Genomic DNA, 21,481 nt, shown 5'->3' with positions numbered 1-21,481 from the left:
CCTTTTTTTTTTTTTTTTTAATTATTTTTATATTTTATAATATGAGGGTGACTGAGTAATGGAACAAGTTGCCCAGGAAGGTTGTGGAATCTCCATCCTGGGAGATACTCAAAAGCCATCAGGACAGGGTCCTGGGCAACCAACAACCAGCTGTAGGTAGCTGTGGTTGAGCAGGGAGGTTGGACCAGATGCCCCCCCAGAGATCCTTTCCAACCTCAACCATACTGTGACCTTTGGTATACTCTGGATATAAAACAGTTTTGGTATGAATGTTACACTACTTAACAAAGAACTTAGCATTCTTTCTTCTGAGAGTGTGCTTTTTCCAGTAATCTGATTGTATTTTACCTGATATGAAATTGATATAGATGTATTCTTAATATTTTTATTATTGAAATTAAAATAATATTTTTCTGTAGGGTGTTCATAGAAACTACCAATTTGATGTAACAGAATTCTTTTTCAGATATGTTCAATTTACTAATCTTATTTTCTGGGTTTTAAATATGATGCTTCAGTAGTTGCCTTCTAGGCGTCTTGTAGTTTATGCTAGTGGGAACTAGCACTTTTTTGTTTAATCTTAGTACTTTTCTTAAAGCTCGATTCATATTTGAAACACTATCAAATTAGATAAAATAATCAAAAATACCTTCTCTAAGAAAAGACATTAGTTGCTGGATCCAAATTCCACAGTTTTAATCAACATTCTTGCTTATACAAATTCTTATTTCTGTATTTTAAAATAGGTTAATACATTTTATGAATGTATTTAAGGGGAAAAAAGTGCAATAGTGTTCAAATATTGATATAATAGAAAGTATTTTATAGTCAGTATTTTCCTATATGGTAGCATTAAAAAAAAACAGATTTTTAAGACTCTGTGAACATCATTGAGAAGGAATCCATTTCTAGGGGCACGGGGGAAAGGCAATTAAGATTATCTTGAGCTGTTTGCTTAATAGGATTTAACTGGACTACTTAAAGTAGTCATGTGCTGTTTTGTAAATAATTTTTGGTTTTGTTGAAGAGTAATCTTCTCTCTTTTAGAAGATGTCTGTGCAAGTACTAGGTTGGCATGGAAAGTATTCCCTAAGTGCATCTGAAATCTGTGTGTTTTTCTTCTAAGCTTCACAATGAGGATGACCCCCCAGAGTCTTCAGCAGCTGAGCAGCCTTCCACGTCTACAGAGACTCCGCAGACTCCGCAGACAGCAGCCTTATCTGAAGCAGACACTTCCCCTCCACCTTACTGTAGCATAGCTGTAGAAGCAGCTGCAACCTCAGGTATTTTTCTTACATAACAGCTTGTCAGGGAGGAGCGTGCGTGAATCAGCACTTGGTTCAAAGTGGCACGATGGTGTAGGTTTTTTCTGTTTTTTTCTACGCACACAATTGCAGTCAAAAGCGGTGCTTTCATGCACAGCCTCTTGCCTGGTTTGTTCAGAAGAAGCACATTTCTAAATTACGCTGCCAAATTACTAGACTAAATGGATGTTCATTAATTGGTGTAATAGGTTTTATTTAAGTCTGCATGTAGTTCAGTTCCACATGTAATCTACGTCTTTGAGTAGTGCTCCATTATTAGACCTCATTAACAATTTTCATTGCTTCCTTGTAAAAAAAAAAACAAAAACAACAAAGCACTAATTTGTCAAAACTCAAACTTCTTAAGTGTATGGTATTGTTTGGTGAAAATATTGCTATGGAAAAATTCATTTTGCTTTAAAGGCTCTTGATAAATCTTCTTGTGGAAAATGGGTAACAGGGGTCATCTTCTCCATTTATTCACTGCTCCCTTTCTCATGAGGTTGTGACTTTTCTTTGGGAGATTTTACAGCAGGCAACATCGAAGTCCCTGTTTAAGCAAAGTTGCTTGGATTTGTGTCTCCCATGGGCCAGAAAATATTTTAGAAGTAATCTCTAACCTAATTTTTTTAATGGTGATTAAAGGAGCAGTTTCCTGCCCCTGTTCTTTGAGAGTGTTTGCAAGTATGCAGCATTATCCCTATATATAACATCTTTGTGGTGGTGTGCTGACAGATCTCTTTACCATGTGACCTGTGCTGACAAATCTTTACCATGTAAGCAATCTTTTTACAAACTGCTGCTGGCTGTAGAAGGAAGCTAAAGGTGTATTTTAAATAGTTTTTATTCAATTTGTTAATAATTCTATTTTATATGATGATGCTTTACTATTTCAGTATTTAAGAATGACGCCTGTGGTCCATTTTGATAGAAGGAACATTTTTAAAAGCACGTGGTGAAATTGAAATCTTAGAAAAACTGATTTTCATAGAACAACTGGAGTTAGCAACAAGGCCATGCTAATAAAAATACAGCATGATTATTACTGGACTTAAGTAACTAATTGATGTTGATAATTAAAAGCTTTTTTTTAGGATGCTTCTGTGCATGTCTTTTGTATGATTTGACAGAAAGCCTTTGGTTGGAATGCCTAGGGATGTAACTCAGCAAATACGATTTTTTGTTCATAAAATTGTTGGCTCCCTGAAGCATCTAGGTTAAGGTTTCTGCCTTGAGTAGGAACTAAAAGCACCATGAAGCTGTTAACTATTTTATTTTATAAAAATAATTTTTTGGTACAACTTACAAGAACTTGAAATACAAATATAATCAATTTTAGCCTCTGTTAAAGTATATATTTTTTTTCAAAGCTTATGTGCATGTAAAAATTAATATTCTTGACATCTTTCTGGCTTAAAAATGCATAACCTCTTTATTTTGAACAGAAACACACAATGAATTTTATCCTGTACCACCTCCATACAGTGTAGCTACCTCTCTTCCTACTTACGATGAAGCAGAGAAGGCCAAAGCTGCAGCAATGGCAGCTGCTGCAGCAGAAGTTGCCCAACGAGTAAGTGATATAGTTCTGCTTTATTTCAATTTTGTGAAACTTATAAGGCTAATTTAATTATTTATAACAATTAGACCCACATTATGGCTTATTTATTAAAATAATGGTGGGATGATGATTTAAATATTTTGGATTCTGAGGTTTTGTGTAGATAGTGTAAGTTAGTTATAAAGTACTGTGAAAAGTGTATCATTTTTACTCTTTTCTGAGGCATAGCTGCTGTCTAAACATCTTTAAAAGCCAAATTTTGCCCTGTCTTAATAGTTTATCCAGTATTTTGTCATCTTTTAGTTAGGTATCCACTACTAATGCTACTTTGTAGAGTTATTGCTGATATTTAGTGTTTCAGATGGTAAAAAAAACCCAAATAAAATTAATGAACAAAGTAGACCTTCAGAGAGAAAGGACAATTCCAACAATCTGGAAGGGTCAAAACGCCAAGTAATGTAGAACTTTTTTAAAAGGAAAGGTCCCTGTTGTTTGCTTCATGAAAATTTTAATAAGGAAGTTCAAAGAAATCTTCCAAGTACTTAAAACAAACAAAAAACCCCACACCACAAATTATGCTAAACAGGTATATTAAGTAATATGTATATTCATATATTCAGGTATATATTCAGTGCTTATAGTTTTATAAAAATTAAAATTATAAAGAATACAGTCTTCAACATGGAAAATTTTGTATCTGCAATTTATGTTCAATGTTAATTTTATAAGCAAAGTTCTTCCGTTTTCTTTCTCCCAAGTTTTGGAATGTGGAAATTCTGCTGTTTTGGTAGTATTGGCCATAATATACTATACCCAAACTAGGCTTCCAGTGCTTTCACTAAAAATCTCCACCTTGAGATCAAATATGGTTGCATTTGAGATGCATTTTAAGTCTTCCTGACTGCAGTGTGCTTGTGACTGGGAGAAACAATTCTGCTTACCTAGCAGGAGGTTGTTCCTTCCTTGACTACTGGGCGGTAATCACAGTGTGCAACACTCACTTTAAGGTATGTACAGCTAAAGTTAAAGTGGATTTGTGTAATGTCACCAGTGAAGGTGTTGCACAAATCTGTTTTGCTAAATGCAGCAGGGAACCAGGAACATTTGCATGGTTACTTGCCAAGTTTCTGCTATGAAATGATGATTTCTAGTTGTAACCTTTTAAATGCTTTAACAGGAGCATGGATTCTGTGTAGTCTGTCCCTACTGCTTGTCGCATGAGTAAAACTTTTTCTGAAATATTGGTCTGAATGAAACCCTCAATCTGAAATTATAAACTTTTAAACTTACTTGGGACATCAGAAACCCAAACCTTAACTTTTAGAGTACCATTACCAGTCCTCCTACACTTCAGACAGGACGTGTGCAACTCTCTTGCAAGATTCATGTTGCTTTTAACTTTTTCTGTCTAGAACCCTATGGGATGAAAGTTTCAGATGTACAAGCAGTCTTCGTTGACCTGAATTTCACAGGGAAAACCTCAGGGTAGGGTTCAGCCAATTTCAAGAATAAAGATAAGCAAAACAAACAAACAAAAAAATCTTTTTTTTTTTTTCCTTGTCATCTTAAGCTTTTTTTTGGAGAGCTCTCTCACATGTTCAGGTCACTGTGTCAGAAACGTCTTTTGCCCTTCCTTAGAAAATCTGCCTGGTTTTGGCCAAATTACAAGTTTTTGAAAAATTAGTTTCCACAGTTGATACATACAGCTTTCAATTTAGTAAATGTGTGGAGTTAGTCTTGCCTGAACAAGTTCAGACTACTGATAGCTCTGAAGGGGATGGGACAGCAGGTGTGCTGTCACCAGAGAACATTCTCAAATGTTCTGTATCAGAGTAGGATTATGGGACTAAAAGTAGATACACCTTATGACTGCTCTTGACTGCTTCTGGTGAAAACACTGGACTCAGAATTAGGAATTTCTGGTGTGCTCAGAAGTAGTTTTATTATTCTTGGCCTTTGCTTAGAAGAGAAGGGGAAAGCCACTTGGTTCAATTGCAGGGGCATCAATGATAGGTGGATGGAAGAACGACAATGACTCTGAGCCTCTGAAGTTTACATGTTGTAGGAGAAGTCTGGTTTTGGTTGGGCAAGGAGGTAACTGGTTCAAAGTGAACACAGGCAGGGATTGAGAGCAGCCCTGCTGAGAAGGATTTGGGGGTACTGGTAGATGAAAAGCTGGACATGAGCCAGCAATGTGTACTCCCAACCCAGAAGGCCAACCATATTCTGTGCTGCATTAAAGGAATTGTGGCCAGCAGGTCGAGGGCAGTGATTCTGCCCCTCTGCTCTGCTCTGACACGACCTGGAGTCCTGCGTCCAGCTCTGGAGCTCTCAGGACAGGAAAGACATGGACCTCTTGGAGCAGGTCCAGAGGAGGCCACCAAAATGATGAGAGGAATGGAACACCTCTCCTCTGAGGACAGGCTGAGAGAGTTGGGGTTGTTCAGCCTGGAAAGGAGAAGGCTCTAGGGACACCTTATTGTAGCCTTCCAGTACTTCAAGGGGGCTTATAAGAAAGCTGGGGACAGACTTTTTAACAGGGCCTGTTGCAACACGACAAGGGGTAACAGTTTTAAACTAAACGAGGGTGGGTTTAGACTAGATCTAAGGAAGACATTTTTCCCAATGAGGGTGGTGAAACACTGGCACAGGTTTTCCAGAGAGGTGGTAGATGGCAGTCTATCCTGGCAAGGTCAGGTTGGTTGGGGCTCTCAGCAACCTGATGTAGTTGAAGATGTCCCTGCTCATTGCTGGGGGATTGGACTAGATGACCTTTAAAGGTCCCTTCCAACCCAAACCATTCTATGATTAGAGAGGATGGGTCTAAGTCAGAATGACAAAAGGCAAGAGTGAATGGAGAGCAGTGGTATGGAGAGAGTACCGAGAGATTTAAATGAGAAACAGGAGGAGAAGGGTAACTGGGATTGGTGAAGAAAGGAACCCAAGTGGGGACAAAATGTGGTGCTGGGAAAGGAGCTGAAGCTGGTGTGTGAGGAAAAAAGAAGTCAGGAGGGACAAGGAATCTGGAGTTAAAAGGTAGGAGAGTAGCATATGGTGACAAAGTGATAAATGAACTTTTACATAGTCTGCTTTTCCAAAACATGTATTAGAACTTGATGTTCAAGAACTATGTGCTGACTCCACAAGAATTTCACTTATGAAAAACCAGTAGCAATACACCATCATTCCCCCAATGCAGAAATTGGCTACAAAGTTTGTAGACTTACAGCAGTACTAAGTTAGTATCAGAAGTCTACTCAGAGTATTTAAAAGCCACAGTCCTGCTGACTGCTAAAGATCTCAAGTTTGGTAGAATTTCTGCTCAGTTTGCTTCTGTGTCTTTTTTTTTTTTTTAAAAGCAGAAGCATGGACACACACAAGCTATCTTAAAGAAACAATATTAAGGTTGCACAGCTGAGATTTGGGGGAAAAGTAGGCAATGCTGAAGCTGGATTCCAGTTTTGTAACTGATACTAAAATTATGTACCAGCAGAGTTTTAATTATTGCCATTTTAATTACCTTACCATGTGATACTGCCACAAAATCACTGCCTTATTTAATAACTCAGATGGACTTACATTGGGGTGGACTAAGACTGTATAATAAGGCTTTCTTAATCTGGCAGATAACTGGAATAAGAAGAAATGGTCATATTATGGTTAGAGTGGTGGTTTGCCATCTTCAGGGGAAGGATTTTGATCCTTCGTTCTGAATACTCATGGAAGAAGAGATAAGTGACTTAAACTTTGTGCTGCTGGTATGTAGTTAATTGTTTTCTCACTTTTCACTGTCTTGGAGATCACAAGCAGTGACAGCTGTGGACAGTATCTGACTTGTATATTACATACTTTGCAAAACATACACAGACAATAGAACATGTTTTTTTTTTTCAGTTTTTATTTTCAGCCTTATGAAAATAATGCTGTTATGAATGTGAACTCTGCTATGATCCATATCTCTTAATTTCTTCCTTGTAAAATGAGGAGATACTGCCTCATCACGTCAATAATGTGAACAGTTGGAAAAAGTTGAATGTCCTTGCGTTACCTTGAGTGATAAATGAAGCTGATAATTGCTTCATAGTATAGTCCAAAGCGTGCAGTAAAAAAGGCTACAAACCTACCCATTGAGCAGAAGGGAGGAAAATGATATAAAAAGGCAGCGCATTCACTAAACAACTTTCATCTTTTTTTTTTCTTGAGTGAGGTAGCAATCTTACAAAAGTCATTAGTGCGATCAAAGACTTCATCATAGGCCCTGCATCCACAGATCGTACGATCAATCTAAACTTAAATTTTAATGAAACTTCTGGTACTTGTTTTTGGAGTCCTTAATGTAGTTTGTCTTACAAGAATACATTGTGCATAAACATTTATTTTTTTTCAAATGCTCCCAGATTACTCCATGTACCAAAGAAATGGTAACAGCCTTAATGTCATCAGTAGTGATAGCATCAGTTACCCTGGCTTTTGATGTTTTCCTTTTCAGATTCTCAAGGCCAATTTTACAAGGTTAATTTAAATGGACAAAAATATTGCTAACAGTTAAATGACTTGTTTATATGTTGCAATGAATGGCTTTTACTTAATGCTTTTCAGTTGCATTTGTCTTATGTTTTTCTGTTTTTACATGCTTAGCACGCCCAGTTTAGGGAGTCTAGGAGTCTGTTTGATGAAATATTCCTCAGTCATCCAGAGGTATGGTATAGTTCTCTTTAGTTTAGACTTTAACTATGAATTTTCCTGCAGGCAAACAAATGCTTTGGGGGTTCATTGTGCCTTTTTTCCCCCACCATTAACTTCTCCATATTGTTTTGTATGCTGAAGGTATAATTTATGGGGTTTATTAAGTAATTTGAGCCTTTCCTCAGAAGTCTTTCTCTGTAAATCCACTGCATTGAGAACAGTTATATCAGTTTAGTTATCCAAAGGATTCCTGAAAACTTGGGTTCTTTACTTGATTAAAGGTGGTTTTCTCACTATACGCCATGCTGGGTTTCAATTTGAAAGAATTTACAAAGCACTGGGGGGGAAAAACAGTCCCCTTTTTGCAGAATACTACAGACAACACTGTAGTTTGAGAGACATTAATAGGTTTGACTTCAACAGATGCTGTGTCCCTTTGCTTAGGGAAATTACTCTGTGACATGCCATTTATGTTGATAATATATTTTGCTGTTTAGCTGTTTCTTTTGTCATAGGAACAGTCAGTTTTCTGTTTTACAGATCTCAGCATATTTAGCAAACGAGAAATGTTGTCCATGATCCTTAACATAGCTAAATTTGTCAAGAATCAGTATGAGATACTGAAACAGTATTATATATTTCATGGATTTGTGTGTATTGTTATATGACACTCTTCTCATTAATAAGAAATAATACATAAATAAAATATATAATTATTCTCATTGATAAAAATGTTGATATCTAATGGAAGTATTATGATGAAATTACATTTAGTTATAAGCATCAGCAGAGAGGACAGTCATTCTGCATTGACCCTTTTCATGCCTCAATGAATAGTGGCAAACAATTACATTTTGAAGAAAGATTGGGGCAGTTGACACCAACTAGATCAAATGAGAGCTCTGTGAAAGACAGCTGGTATCAGTGAGGCTTGAGCAGTGGCCAGTTAGTGTCTTGAGTCTGCCAGACTGATCATAAAGCCTCATAATACTAAATGATGTAGATATAGGCTGAACATCATTTAAGCACAAGAAACTATTTAATTTCTTAAATGTTCTTGATAGTTTTCATATTCCAATTTTTGGAGACAGTGAATAGAACTTGGTTTAATATAATTCCCTTTTGACATGGAGTGTAATAAATTATAACTTGTTTACACTTACTGCAACAGTGCCTACTTGCAAATGTCTACTCTCATATCCGTGGCTTATATATTGACCTGTGTTTCTCACACAGGTGAGCCTTACAGAAGCCTGTGCATACAGAAAAGCCTGCTAAACTTGTTTTTTTAGTAGAGCAGAATTTCCTTTTTCTGAGACAACATTTTGCATAGACCGTAATTCACTAGTTGTTTTGGAAATGCCAGTATGAAATACAGTAGTTAGCAGACAGTTTAAAAAAAAAAAATCCCCCAAAATATTTTATATTGGATTCTATAGACCTTTTGAAATTAAAAATAAAAATATTTTTTGTTGTCCTGACTTGGAAAAGGAACTTTTGTAGCATACTTTTTCAGAGATAAGCACGTTCAAATGTAGCTCTTTAAGTGCATTTTCAGCCCTAGCAAAGTTGAGATAAATAAACTAATGCTTTCATAGGCACTTAAAAAGATGATTTAGGGACATCTGAAATTACCTAGAGTTGGATTATAGCCCCTTAGGACTGTTGTTCAGCTAGGTTTTTTTGCCTTCCTTACTATTGTCTATGTGAATAGCAGTGTTTTTTCAAGTAATTTATCTGATACAGAGTCCTGGTTAATTAATCTGAAATTAAATAGTGCAGCTGGAATGTCATGGCCCTGTTAGGAGGAGTAATGCTGGTTGCCTTGAGTTGGTACAGTTTGTTCTAGCACATTTTTAACCATCATCACTCTACCCTGGTAAATTATTTTGCTGTGTTGACAAAGGTGAACATGTCAATCACATGACAGAGCTTTAGATGACTGTGATTTTCATGCCCATTTAGTTATGAACTAACTGTACAAAATAACATTTGGTACAGCGACTGAATAGTATGTTAAAAATAAGAAGTACTTTACTTCAATAGTAAGTGTTTGTGGTGGGTGAAACAAGTAAGTCTCACTTGACTCCCTTGATTTAAATGGTTTTTTTTGTAGGTCATTTCTTATCTCATTTCTAATAAGTTGTGATAAATTGGAGAAAAAAAAAGGAAAAGAATGTTACTCATGCTCATGTCTAGACCACATTACTGCTGCTACTGACAGCATTATTTACTTGTATCATCCTGCATTGTTTTGATGTTATTCATTTAAGTGTAAAAATGGTGTGTTTAACAGGTTTACATCAGACTCTTTAAATGCTGTCATGAAAACTTCTACGTTTCCCATTCTACAGTTGCAGAACTGTTTTCCTTGTGCACAGAACTTGCATACGTAAGATCTGCCAAGTTCTGTTGGAAATTAACTACAGAGAAATCAAACAAACTCATACTTTCAGTATCTTAAGAATCTAGTATTTTGACACGACGGGAGAAATCTTTGGATTGTTTTGCTGACATCACTGTTTGCTTTTCTTTGACTTAAAATACTGTGCTTTTTGAGTTTAGACGACTTTTCAAACACTTTTAATGTGCTCGCGCCCTCTAGTGTCCCCAGCGGTTTTCTTTGCTTTGCATCTGTTTTTGCAGTAGGTTATAGGGTAGTCAAATAGGTTAGTGCAGCAATTTATTTTAAGATACTAACCTTATTCTAAAACCGTATTCTGTATTTTGGGAAGCATTAAAAGACTTTTCTGGCAGGAAAAAAAAAAAAGAACATATTATGTAATGACTTTTCCAGAAGGTATTTAACAGCTTGCCGCATATCAGGATAGTAACAGTAAAAAAAGATTTCTGTTGATTTTGATTGTCAAATACTCATCTGAAATAATTTCTAACTTCATTTAAGATGAATAGGCAGTATGTACATATCTTGTACAGAAACTTTTACAGAAAATTTGGGCTCTGTCAATACAAGGAACAAATAAGACTTGTTTTACAGATATGAATTATTTTTCTTTTAAACATCCTTGATGTGGACATGTTATAGAAATGTCAATTTTCTTCTAGCTTTAGAAACATAATTAATACTTTAATCCTACAGATAGTTACTCTAAAATAAACTTTTCACTAAATTATCACTAACCTGTAAATCCAGGAAGAAGAGTATCCACCACGGGATGATTTCAGTGATGCAGATCAGCTTAGAGTGGGCAATGATGGCATCTTCATGTTGGCATTTTTCAGTAAGTTATCTTGTATCCCCGACCTATTGAGGTGTATCTTAATTGTACCTTTTTTCTAATGGAATATAAAAGATAGCTGTGATAAACTGCATTAATGTACTGTAATGAATGGGTTTTTTTACCTCTACACAGATATACACTTCCTATTTCAGATGTAGCAAATATGTTGCGCTTTTTTTCTGTGGCATCTGTCACGGATAAGGGGACAAAGCAAAATCATATTAAATGTTTTGAGGCATTGCAAGGCTGTGCTGTTACCGATGAGTTGGGAAATTCTGTCATCTTCTAGTTGGACTACCCGCTTAAATTAAAGGCTGGATCACAGAAATCTGGCAATCAGTTTTTAAGTAGAAAAAATTTGAGAGGGATGATGTGCCGTATAAAAGTTGCTGATGTTAGCATAGTGAATTAAATAGCTGTGGGTGGATTTTTGGAACAAATTCAACCATGCTCATTTTCAGGTTGAACTAACCACTAGCATATAAAAATGTACTGTCTTCAGGAAATGTCTGATTGCAGCCAGCACTGCTGTAGCACTTCTTCAGGTCCTGTGTGCGCACACTGTGCGTGTCTTGTAACTTATGTACTGCATTGAGCAAAGTTAGATTTAGCCACTATAAGTTACTTCTGGAAAGATGTTGCTTCTGTTTTGCCGATTGTGTGTTTCTTTCTAATTTCTGAGGATATTTTCCCTTTCTGAAATAAATGTGTTTGGCAACCTGGATGGAAGCTTGGTGTTGGGGATGTAGTCATTCAGGATGAAAGCTCGTTGATTATCCACTGAAATCTCCTTTATGTCTCTCTACTTAGATCTCATCTTCGTTCTTGTTTTCTTTAATGTCTCTCACAGTGTCTGTATCTAACTGTTACAGATGCAGGTTACAGAACTTTCACGGAAGTTTTTTGCATGTTGGCATACAATGTACTAGGACAATGTGGTGTTTACATCTTGTGATAACAATATATGTGCCTACCTCACATGGCAAATATATACATATAGGGTAACAAAGTGAGTTTTGTAGTCTGACCTCTTTCCGTAGTTGGACCATAGAAAGGGTGTATATTCTTGGGGGCAAAGCGGGTTACGGCTTCATTTTTCTTCTTCCCTTTCTTCTCTTCCCTATGTGCTACAACTTTTTGTATTTAACCTATTTAGGTTTTGTATTGTGTGAACTTGTTCTTGCTTTTAAATCCTGGTTCAGGCCTTCATTAGCATTGCCCTTGGAGGTCAAAAGAATTGTTGGCTCTAATATGTTTTAAGTCCTTAAAATCACAGCTGAAAACAGACTTGTTAGCTTGCAGATAGGAGCACAGCAGTAGTAAAAATCCTGCTGTGCAGAAGCTGTACTGGAATCAAAGGCTCCAGAAAGGGTCCAATGATATTCACATGCAGTTGGCCAAAACTGCATGCCCAGAACCTTGCGCCTACCTTCAAGAGCACAGACATTTACTTGGATAAACTGGCAAGTTTCTCTTCAAGTAGCTGTTTAGCTAAGACTGACTGCACAGAGTGCTACTTCCACACATTTGACAAAAAAACTCAATACATCATAATTTTCCTTGATTATTCTGAGACTGTGGTACTGCCAACTTTGCTGACCTATGAATGAAATGCATAAAATGAGTCCTTATACACTGTAAGATATTTTTGCAAGTGTATGCTTAATTTGGATCCGTGTGGGCTGTTATGGATACTGGTTACATATGGAAATTGATAAAGTTTACTTGTTTGTGTTCATAGTATGAGGAGTTCACAAAAACTCATGGCATTTATAGACCTGTAATATTAATTTTCAGCAGTTTTTCTTAGGGAGATTGGAGAACTAAATGACAAATGGGCTTAACTTAATAAGGGTAGATTGTAAATAGTGGGTGGTGTATTCCCGTCCCTCTAAGGAGAGGAAAGTCCCCATAAAGTTTATGTATGTAGTTTTAAGAGAACAGGAATTAAAATGAAATTCACAGTATGTCTATCTTCTGGGGTTTTTTTCCAGGGTGGGATATATTTAAATGCTGTAAGTAGAGGTGGCAGATCACACAGAGCCTAGAATAAGTTCCCTCACTTAATTAAAATGCAGGAGAACAGTGTCAGGAACTGTTTAGTGAGAGGAGTGTGGAACAAATAGCTTGTTCCAGATATGCTCTCCCACCCTCTCCTGTGACTGTTACCTTCAGTGCTGGTAGGAAGATTTTTTCAGTATCAACCAGTGAAGTTAGCTTTTTTGATTTCATTTTACTCATCTGAAGTGTAAAAAAAAATAGACCTTTTACTGAGCTTCAGCACATTGCAATCAACTACCGATATGTAGCTACCATCTAGTGGTAGCTGCCCAAGTTGCATAAAATTGCTGTCTTGCGGCCATCTAGTGGCCATATCTGTTTGTTTGGGGTTTTTGTTTGGTTTAGGAGCTTGGTGCATGCAAATGACAAACCTGTTTCCCATCTAAGTTATAAGGTACTGTTCTGTTTAGCATAACTAAATAGAATGAGACCTTATACTCTAAAGAATGAAAGTCCCTTGTGTGAACAGGTGAGTTTTTTGCTTCAGCTCTTGATTCAGAAACTTAGTGGAAAAATTTGGAAAACAACGTATTTTATTTTGAATATGTGGTAAAAGCATATGTTTTAAGACAGTGTTGTGAAATCTCAAGCCATGAGTTTCCTCACTTTTACTCTTCCAATTCTCTCCACCGTCCCGTGGGGGAGTGAGCAAGCGGCTGTGTGGGGCTTAGTTGCCGGCTGGGGCTAAACCATGACATGGTGTTGCACTTGAAATCTGTGATTATGTTGGTGAGCAAAGAATCCGCTCTCTAATGGTGAGGGCTGATGTTTGTCAGTTTCTGATTTTGAGGTAAACGAATATATTAGTGAATATATTCATTTTGCTATGAAAGCAAAATGCTTCAAATTTTGCTATCAGACCACTTAATATATTGTTTTTCTGTTATGATTTTTTAAGTTGGCTGTGCTTTATATAGCATAGTATAAACTTTTCAGAATGCCAGAGGAAATTGTGAATAGGTGAGTTTCTCAGAGTGATTTTTTTGTTTGCTTGTTTTGATTTTTTTTGTGTGCACCACAAAGAGGAGAAATTTGAGCTGTTTCTTTCCATTTTGAACACAGCTGTAATGGTGATTGGTTCCTGACAGTTACTTGCTCTAAGTGTTTGGTTTTCATGATTAATCTGCCCATAGTGGCAGTCTTTTGAATCATGTCTGATTTGCTCATCCTGGTTCATTGTGTGAAGGAGGTCATTTTGTGCAGTAATAAAAGGCTTATGTGGTTTTCAGTTATATTTAAGAAGTGCCTTATATGTATCAACCAGCCTTTTCACCTGTGGGCCCAGAATCAATTGCAGAGTTCATCTGGAATTTTAGAAACCATGGAAGGAAGTTTTGGGTTGTTCCTACAACCTAGGAAAAACTCATATTAATTTGAACCTCACAGATGGGTTAATAAGGAGGAAGAAATGGAGAAAAGTGTTTGATCATACAGATGAAGTTTGAGTTCTCATATAAAGATCTGATTTGTTCTTTTTGAACAACATCTGGGCAATTTAAACATTGTGTACAACTCACACCAATAAAATCTCATGATGTGGAGAAATGTAAATGTACATATTGTCCCTGTATTGGAACAGATAATAACTGTACCGAGATTTTGTAAACTTAAGTTCATACACTTTTCAAAGCTGTTAGGTGCTTCAAACAGTCAATAAACTGCACACAAGCTAGGATATCTTAGGGGATTTCAAGCAGGCACAGCTGGAAGGCAGGGTTGTAGCACAAACTCAGGGTGAACACAGCCTCCTGTTGTATACTTCCTGAAGAGTGGTAAGCATGGTCTAAATTCCTGGCGGGAAGATTCCTCTGTGTGAATTGAGGAAACCTGGCTTTTGTATGTCCATATCACAAAAGTTATGAATGAAACTAAGGTTTCCCTTAGTCATCCAAGAGAAGCTGAGGGGAAGTCATTTGACTGAAATTGCAAATGTTGGAAGGAGATAAAGGAACTGTTTTGGGAGTGCTTGTTTCCGTCTGGTTATCAGAGGAGCCTGGCTGACCTTCATACACAATTACCGAACTTTTGTCTTTATGCAGAAAGAATTTGATTTACATGGTTTCTCCATACGTATAGGATGCAATACAAAATAATTGGAATGAGGAAGTTTCCAGTTGGGCATTAAGAAAAACTTACCAACAAGGGTAATGAAGCAGTAGGAATAAATTGCCTAGGGAAGTTTTTGAGCATTCATCACTCAGGTGGGGGTGTGTGTGTGGAAAAAGTCTGAAGTTGATAGCAAATGCTCCTGGTGATCATCATCAGACTTCAGGTGAACCCTTCAGGAAGGAGCCAAAATGTGTCCCAGTTCACAAATGGAATAAATTCTATGCAGGAATGGGAAGAACAATTTCTAGTGGTGCATGAAGATCTGTAAAGTATTATTTATTGCAGTATGCTTAGTAAACTAGTCCAGGTATGAAGCATTAAGCTCTTTGGTGATTACTGTATATTAAGATAATAAATCGGACAAACAAATCAGGGGCTAAAGGATGTAACTGAACATGGCTACTTTTTGTGTATATAGTTGCCATTATAATCTTACCACAGGCTTGAGCTGTGGTTAAAATTTGGAACCAACATAGGTCTTCAGACCAGTTTTGATGGCTTCTTTTCATGATGCTTAATATACGCTTCAGACAAGTGATTAATACGTAGCTGTGGAAGGCTAAGTAAAAAAGATCAGCAAGTGAAGTGCAAGAACAATTGAAGAAAAAGCAAATTTGTTCTAGTATGCTTGTCATTATTGTTGCATCTTCTGATGTGTTGCAATCTGTGCAACTCAAAATCTTTGCACAAGATTACTTAACTTGAAAACCCAAGTTTTGTTTGCTGTAAATTGTGAGAACAGAATGAAAGGATATGTCAATATTGGTTTGCAACTTAACGAACACTGACAAAAAGCAAGCATGGATGAATAAATTCAGAATCACAGAATCATTAAGGTTGGAAAAGACCTCTAAGATCATCAAGTCCAACTGTCAACCCAGCACCACCATGCCCACTAAACCGAAGTGCCATGTCCACACGTTTTTTGAACACTTGCAGTGATGGCAACTCCACCACCTCCCTGAGCAGCTTGTTCCAATGTTTGGCCACTCTTCCAATGTTTGACCACATAATGACAAGGTACAGCTTCATACAACATCTTTGCCTTGCCCTTCTAGTTATTGGAGAATGGAGAATGGCAGTGGATACAAGCTTGTTTGTCGAAACCAAGTTGAATTATTTTACTCCAACTTCTTTAGAATTGATGGTAGATAGAAGACTTTTGATTTCTAACTTCAGTTTTTGAAACGAAAAATCCTATGCTGACCACTGCTTCTCAGAGGAGGGCTTTGGGTGTGGAAATAGCTGATGGATAGCCTTGTTTTGTGTGTCAGATTCTAAGACCTTTACAACATTTAGACCATACTGTGCTTTATATTTCAGCTGGGATTATCTTATTGCAAAACATACAGAGAAATAAAAGTACAACATAATTGTTGTGGGCGCTACGTTGGCTATCAAGAAGACTTTTTATTAAAGAAGACCTTTAGTCCAACCTTCCTCCTCCCAAAAAGGAACTTCTTACCTATTTTTCATTGAGTTTTGTTGTCGTGAGGGAATAGCTCTAATGGTTATATTCTTTTTATGTGAACTACATTAATGTAGACTTACTTTCTCCACTTGTTGGCACTTCAGGAATGTATAAAACTCAAAATTATTTTTTTTTTGTTAGTCCCACTTGTCTGTATGGTGTTAGAGTAGCAAAGAGACTGAAATCATGATGCTAGTGCAGTCAGTGTGAATTTCATCTAAAGATCTGAAGTCTATTAAAAGGAAGAGGGCAATAGTTGAAAGTTGGGCTCAAGTATGAACCCAAACGCTAGCGATCTCTGGGTTAGGAAACAGTTCTTGCTGCAGAGTGGTTAATCTTGCAGTGGGAGTCTAGAAGATGAACACAGAATGTGGCTGCATGAAGAGAATGGGCAAACAGAAGATAAGAACGCTTTGTTAGTTAAAACGGTGATGTTGTAGCAGCTTTTTAGACTTTCTGTGTCATTTTTAGGGATTGCTTTCTTCTTTGTGGTAGTGTGTATTAGTGTTAGACCAAGAACATTGTCTTTATGAGAATGTCATGGGAAGCTGAAGTGGTATGAAGGATGAGGTCATCTCTTTAACTGCTGAGCAGTGTCATTTACATTTCACAAAGTGAGTGGATACAGACAAATAGTGGAGGATTGCATTTGTTGCAGCAAGAAGCTCGCACAATGACTTAGGTGTATCTATTTAGTAGATAGAGAAGGAATTAGATACATCTGGAGAAAATAGTAGATGGTTCCTTTTACTAATCTGTGCCCTCACCATTGTATTTTTTCTCTCAGCTTCATGGAGAAACTTGTGCTGTGGCTTCTCTATGGCAATATAGGGATGAAAATTATGGACAACTTTTATTGCAATAATTATGTGAGGCTGGAATTACAGACAAAATCATATCAGTAACTCTTACCAGATGCGGTGTGGGCCACAAAGCTGTGCCAACTTGCATGACTGGCAGAGGAGATCATCATGGCAAAAGATACAGATAGGCAGATGAGACTAATCTTGATGTAGAGAAAAACAAGTGGAATATAGATTAAAAGCTCATTTTTTGCAGTCTACTCAGAAGCTGAAGATGCATTTCTGAAAGGAAATCATGTATTTTGTAACCAGGAAGAGACAATGAAGATGATTTTATGAGCACCAATAGGAGCCTGGGGAGGTGAGAGAGAAGCAATGGGAAAGGCTGAAAACATGTATACATTATTGTTGCCCATCTTAAGTTTGTTAAAATGATGCAACACCAAGGTCATGTTAAGAGATTCTGCCTAATATGTTGCTTAGGTTTACAGTGGTGGAAATAATACGTTCCTCATACTGCTGAAGACGGGGAATTTTGATTATGTCCTCACTGCAGAATTTTTCTAGCAGGTGGTTACAGATAGAAGCTTAAATAGTAAGATTTTCCCTCTGTATATAGTTCCGTTTTATTGGGATGTGTCAACTTGCGTAGTTTCCAACTTTTGTGTAGTTTATGCCTTGTCTTTCCTGCTTTCATTGTCTGCTTATATAACCTGATGAAACAGCACACTGGTTAAAGGAAAAAAGCTATTGTGAACAACACTGGAACATGTTGATCCCTTTTCTTTCTGGAGTTGGCCAAACAACTGAGTGTGAAATATCCACCTAATACTCATCCAGTGACTGTGGATTCTATTTTGAATATTCCTTTAGGTCAAATTGAAAGGAGGGTAAAATTGTCACTGGGTTTAACTTTGATTATAAGAACTGTTTTTTCCCCCCTCCTATATTTATGGTTGGGAAATCTCTAATTTTTATAATGTGCATACAAATCAGTTCAGGTATTTTAAAAATCCTTGGTTTTTTATAAATACCTGTTAAAATTGTAAGTGTGGTGGGAATTGCTCTAGTCTGCATAGTCCATTAGAAACATGTCTATCTTCTGTCCTTTTTAGCATGCCTATCTTTGGAGCCACAATCGAAGTCACCCTTTTTGTAGCTTGAGTAGTGGGGAGAAAAGGAGAGGGTAACAGTAAGCTGTTTTGCTGAGGCAGGAACAGAGACTCATTGAAGAACTAGCTTCTGAAATCTGTTACTCTTAAAAGTGTGGTGGATTTGCAGAGCTTGCTTGAAATAGGGGAATCCTGTTTTCAAAACAATGTATTCAAGCTTTCTCAAATGTAAATGCTTTTTTTTGTGTTTTGGAAAGACAGGTAAATGTTAGGGTCACAGTGTTGTTCTTAGGTAATAGAAATGCTCTTTTTTTTTTCTTCTCTGCGTATACCGTTTGGATCAACATTTATTCAAAGTTGTTTGTGTGTTTTCGTTTTGTGATTTCTGGGGTTTTTTTTTTAAGATTAGTAATTATCATAAAAATAAGCTTTCTCATTGCCACCATCTGTTACCTATGGCTCTGTCCGAGGCAGGATGTTTTCTCACTTGTGCAAAATGACTGTGTTGATGTAAAGTCTTCCAAAACTTCTCATGGAGCTTCAATTTCTTTACAGTTCATGGAATCCCACTGCAGTTTTACAGACTAATTTTGCATTTGTGGGCAAATCATTGCATCTTTATGTGGATTGTTGGAAGAGCCGTAACAAGGTTTTAAATGACCAAAAAAAGTCATTGTTTGTAGATAATCCTCTCAAATTTACTTTTATTTAAGAAAACTATTAACCAATTTTCTGTTCCTAATGTTTTGCTGTAAGTGTTCAAACTTTCACTGAAAAGACAGACTTCTTTCTCTGTGGTGATTTAATGTCTGAATTTTATGTGGGTTTTGTTTTTTCCATAAGTTTGGGGATTTAAGGATTTGTGTGCGGGGGTTTTGTTTCCATCTGCCCCTGCTTGCCTCTTCAGTGATTTTTGTGTTTACTGTGGGCTTCCCTAATGTTTTCAGTTTTCTACCATCTCTCCAGAACTCCTGAGTTGTCGTCTTCTGCCAGCTTCCCCAGCTCTTCTGTTTGGTGGTTTTCTGTTTAGTTGCCCTCACTTACTTCTAAAGCTGGGACATCACCTAATTAGGAATTCCCACACTTTGACCTAATGCACACAAACTGAAGTCAATACAGATGATGATGTTCATTGCCAAGTACATATGCAGATACGAAACTTTAAATTGTAAAACTACTAGGAGTTTTGTGAAAGTGTTAACTGAAGTAACAGTGAAGTAACAGTTATGCTCAATGTCCTTTTTTTTCTGGATTTCTTAAGCTTCTATGTAAAACTTCCAAGGCTTCTTATATCTTATGCTTGAATATAGATCTAAAAGAGAAGACAGTAACCAGTGAAACATCAGCTTCTCAACTTACCTTCATTTTTATACTATGTTTACAGAGCAAGAGTGGATACTTTTATTCTGTTCGATCCAAACTGGATAAAGCTGAATATGCAGCCTTGATACATGCACGTATGTGTGCATATAACTATATTTTTGATTATGAAAGCGTAGCGAGGTTGTTGTTTTTTCTTTTAATGCAAGTCTTGTATGTTATAGTCCTTTGTTTGCATTTACCCTTCATGTCTAGTGTCATCTGGTTAGATTTCTGTAGCAATGTAATACTTTCTTTTATGTCGGAATTTTGTTTAAAGTAGTAGGTTCCAAGCTGTTTACCATTTGCTTTGTTATTAAGTGACTATACCATGGGGAATGTCTGGGTTCAAAGTCGATCTCTGAAAGCCTGAATTACCAGAGGGGAATTACTGACTGTGTAAGCATGTCCTTAGTAGTTTAAAAGTGAAATTAATGTTAAGTCTGTTTGCTTAGCTGTACAGATTAACAGAAGCTACTGTTTCTTTTATTTTATAGTGGCATTTATTTTCAACTGGATTGGATTTTGTTTATCCTTCTGTATCACAAATACCATAGCTGGAAGGTATGGTGCAATCTGTGGATTTGGTCTCTCCCTGATCAAATGGATTCTCATTGTACGGGTATGTTTCTTGATTCACACTGTACAGACTTTGTGTGTAGAACCAAACTATAACAATTTATTCAAGGATACATAATAATGGAATTAAAAATCAGTATATTAAATTCCATTGCTTAACAAGAGTGCCTAAAATTTTTTCGACTTCCACTTTAGTAGGGAATTTACTTGCTATATATTTATATATGCTTACTAATGATGAAGCTTAATCTATTTTTATCTAACATAGCATTTTACATTCATCTTTCCACTGAAATAAATGCAGAATGACTCATTCTTTGCACAAATACTTAAATGCTTACAAAAGAAGTGGAGCAAGGGCGTAAGACGTCACTGGTACTGCAGTATCCTATATGAAAGATTTATAAATGACTCAGCCTATCGGGGTGGGAGGAGCAGAAATCAGAAAAATATTTCTTCTTTTTATCTGATTCTTTTATTCCTTGTAAGATACATACTGAATCAAGTCAAAATTGAATATGAAGTTAGTCCCTCTTTTACCATCTTAGATGCTCAATTTCTTGATAATTGCACTGCAAGACTAGATACTTTTCAGAAATATATGTTAGCCAAATGGAAGTTACTTAGCTGACTAAGTGGGTGCTCAATGAAATGCAAGAATTTTTTGTGAACTTGCATTCTACATGTCTGTGACACACAGTGTTTAAAATCTCATCCTGTCTAATGAAGAAAGAGATCCTGGATAACTTAGTCATCTTTTATGCCCTGCCAACTCTGAATTATTTTTCATTTGCTTTTTGTTTGTTTGGTTGGTTTTTTCCCCTGTGTTTTTGCTAGTAACTTAACTTGATTTGGTCTTAGCACAATGGTGCAAGGATTGTAGAGAGAAGAGATTGCATGGTCCTTCCTGGACATGTCCTGCATCCTTCTTATATGCGTGAGGGTGGTTTGGTGGGTTTTTTTTGTTTTTTTTATTTGCTTCCCCAGGGCAGGGGAATGCTACTGGACCAGATGTGATTCTGATATATTTAGTTGGAATTCAGGGTTTGGGATGGAATTTATCTTAAGGGAGTGAGAAGACATGAGTTTTTCAACTATATATTCATTGGGGATATTTTCAGCTCCCCTTGAGGCATACTAAACAGAGGGCAGAATTTGCTCACTGTGTCACAGAATCACAGAATCACTAAGGTT

The 21,481-nt window shown here is 36.8% G+C and overlaps 1 protein-coding gene across 1 annotated transcript; it reads left to right on the top strand.

Moving 5' to 3' along the window:
• Window positions 1–1,126: 1,126 nt before the first annotated feature.
• NDFIP2 (Nedd4 family interacting protein 2) lies at window positions 1,127–20,330 on the top strand (the record flags this gene model as incomplete). Its single annotated transcript, XM_010284253.1, has 5 exons — window positions 1,127–1,283; window positions 2,750–2,877; window positions 7,504–7,563; window positions 10,706–10,793; window positions 20,206–20,330. Coding segments are annotated over 5 exons (558 nt in total), but the record flags the coding sequence as incomplete, so codon positions are not given.
• Window positions 20,331–21,481: the final 1,151 nt, after the last annotated feature.

Source organism: Phaethon lepturus, unplaced genomic scaffold (genome assembly GCF_000687285.1).
Source record: "Phaethon lepturus isolate BGI_N335 unplaced genomic scaffold, ASM68728v1 scaffold35513, whole genome shotgun sequence".
Taxonomy (NCBI): Eukaryota; Metazoa; Chordata; class Aves; order Phaethontiformes; family Phaethontidae; genus Phaethon; species Phaethon lepturus.
This window is presented reverse-complemented; position numbering and strand designations above follow the sequence as displayed.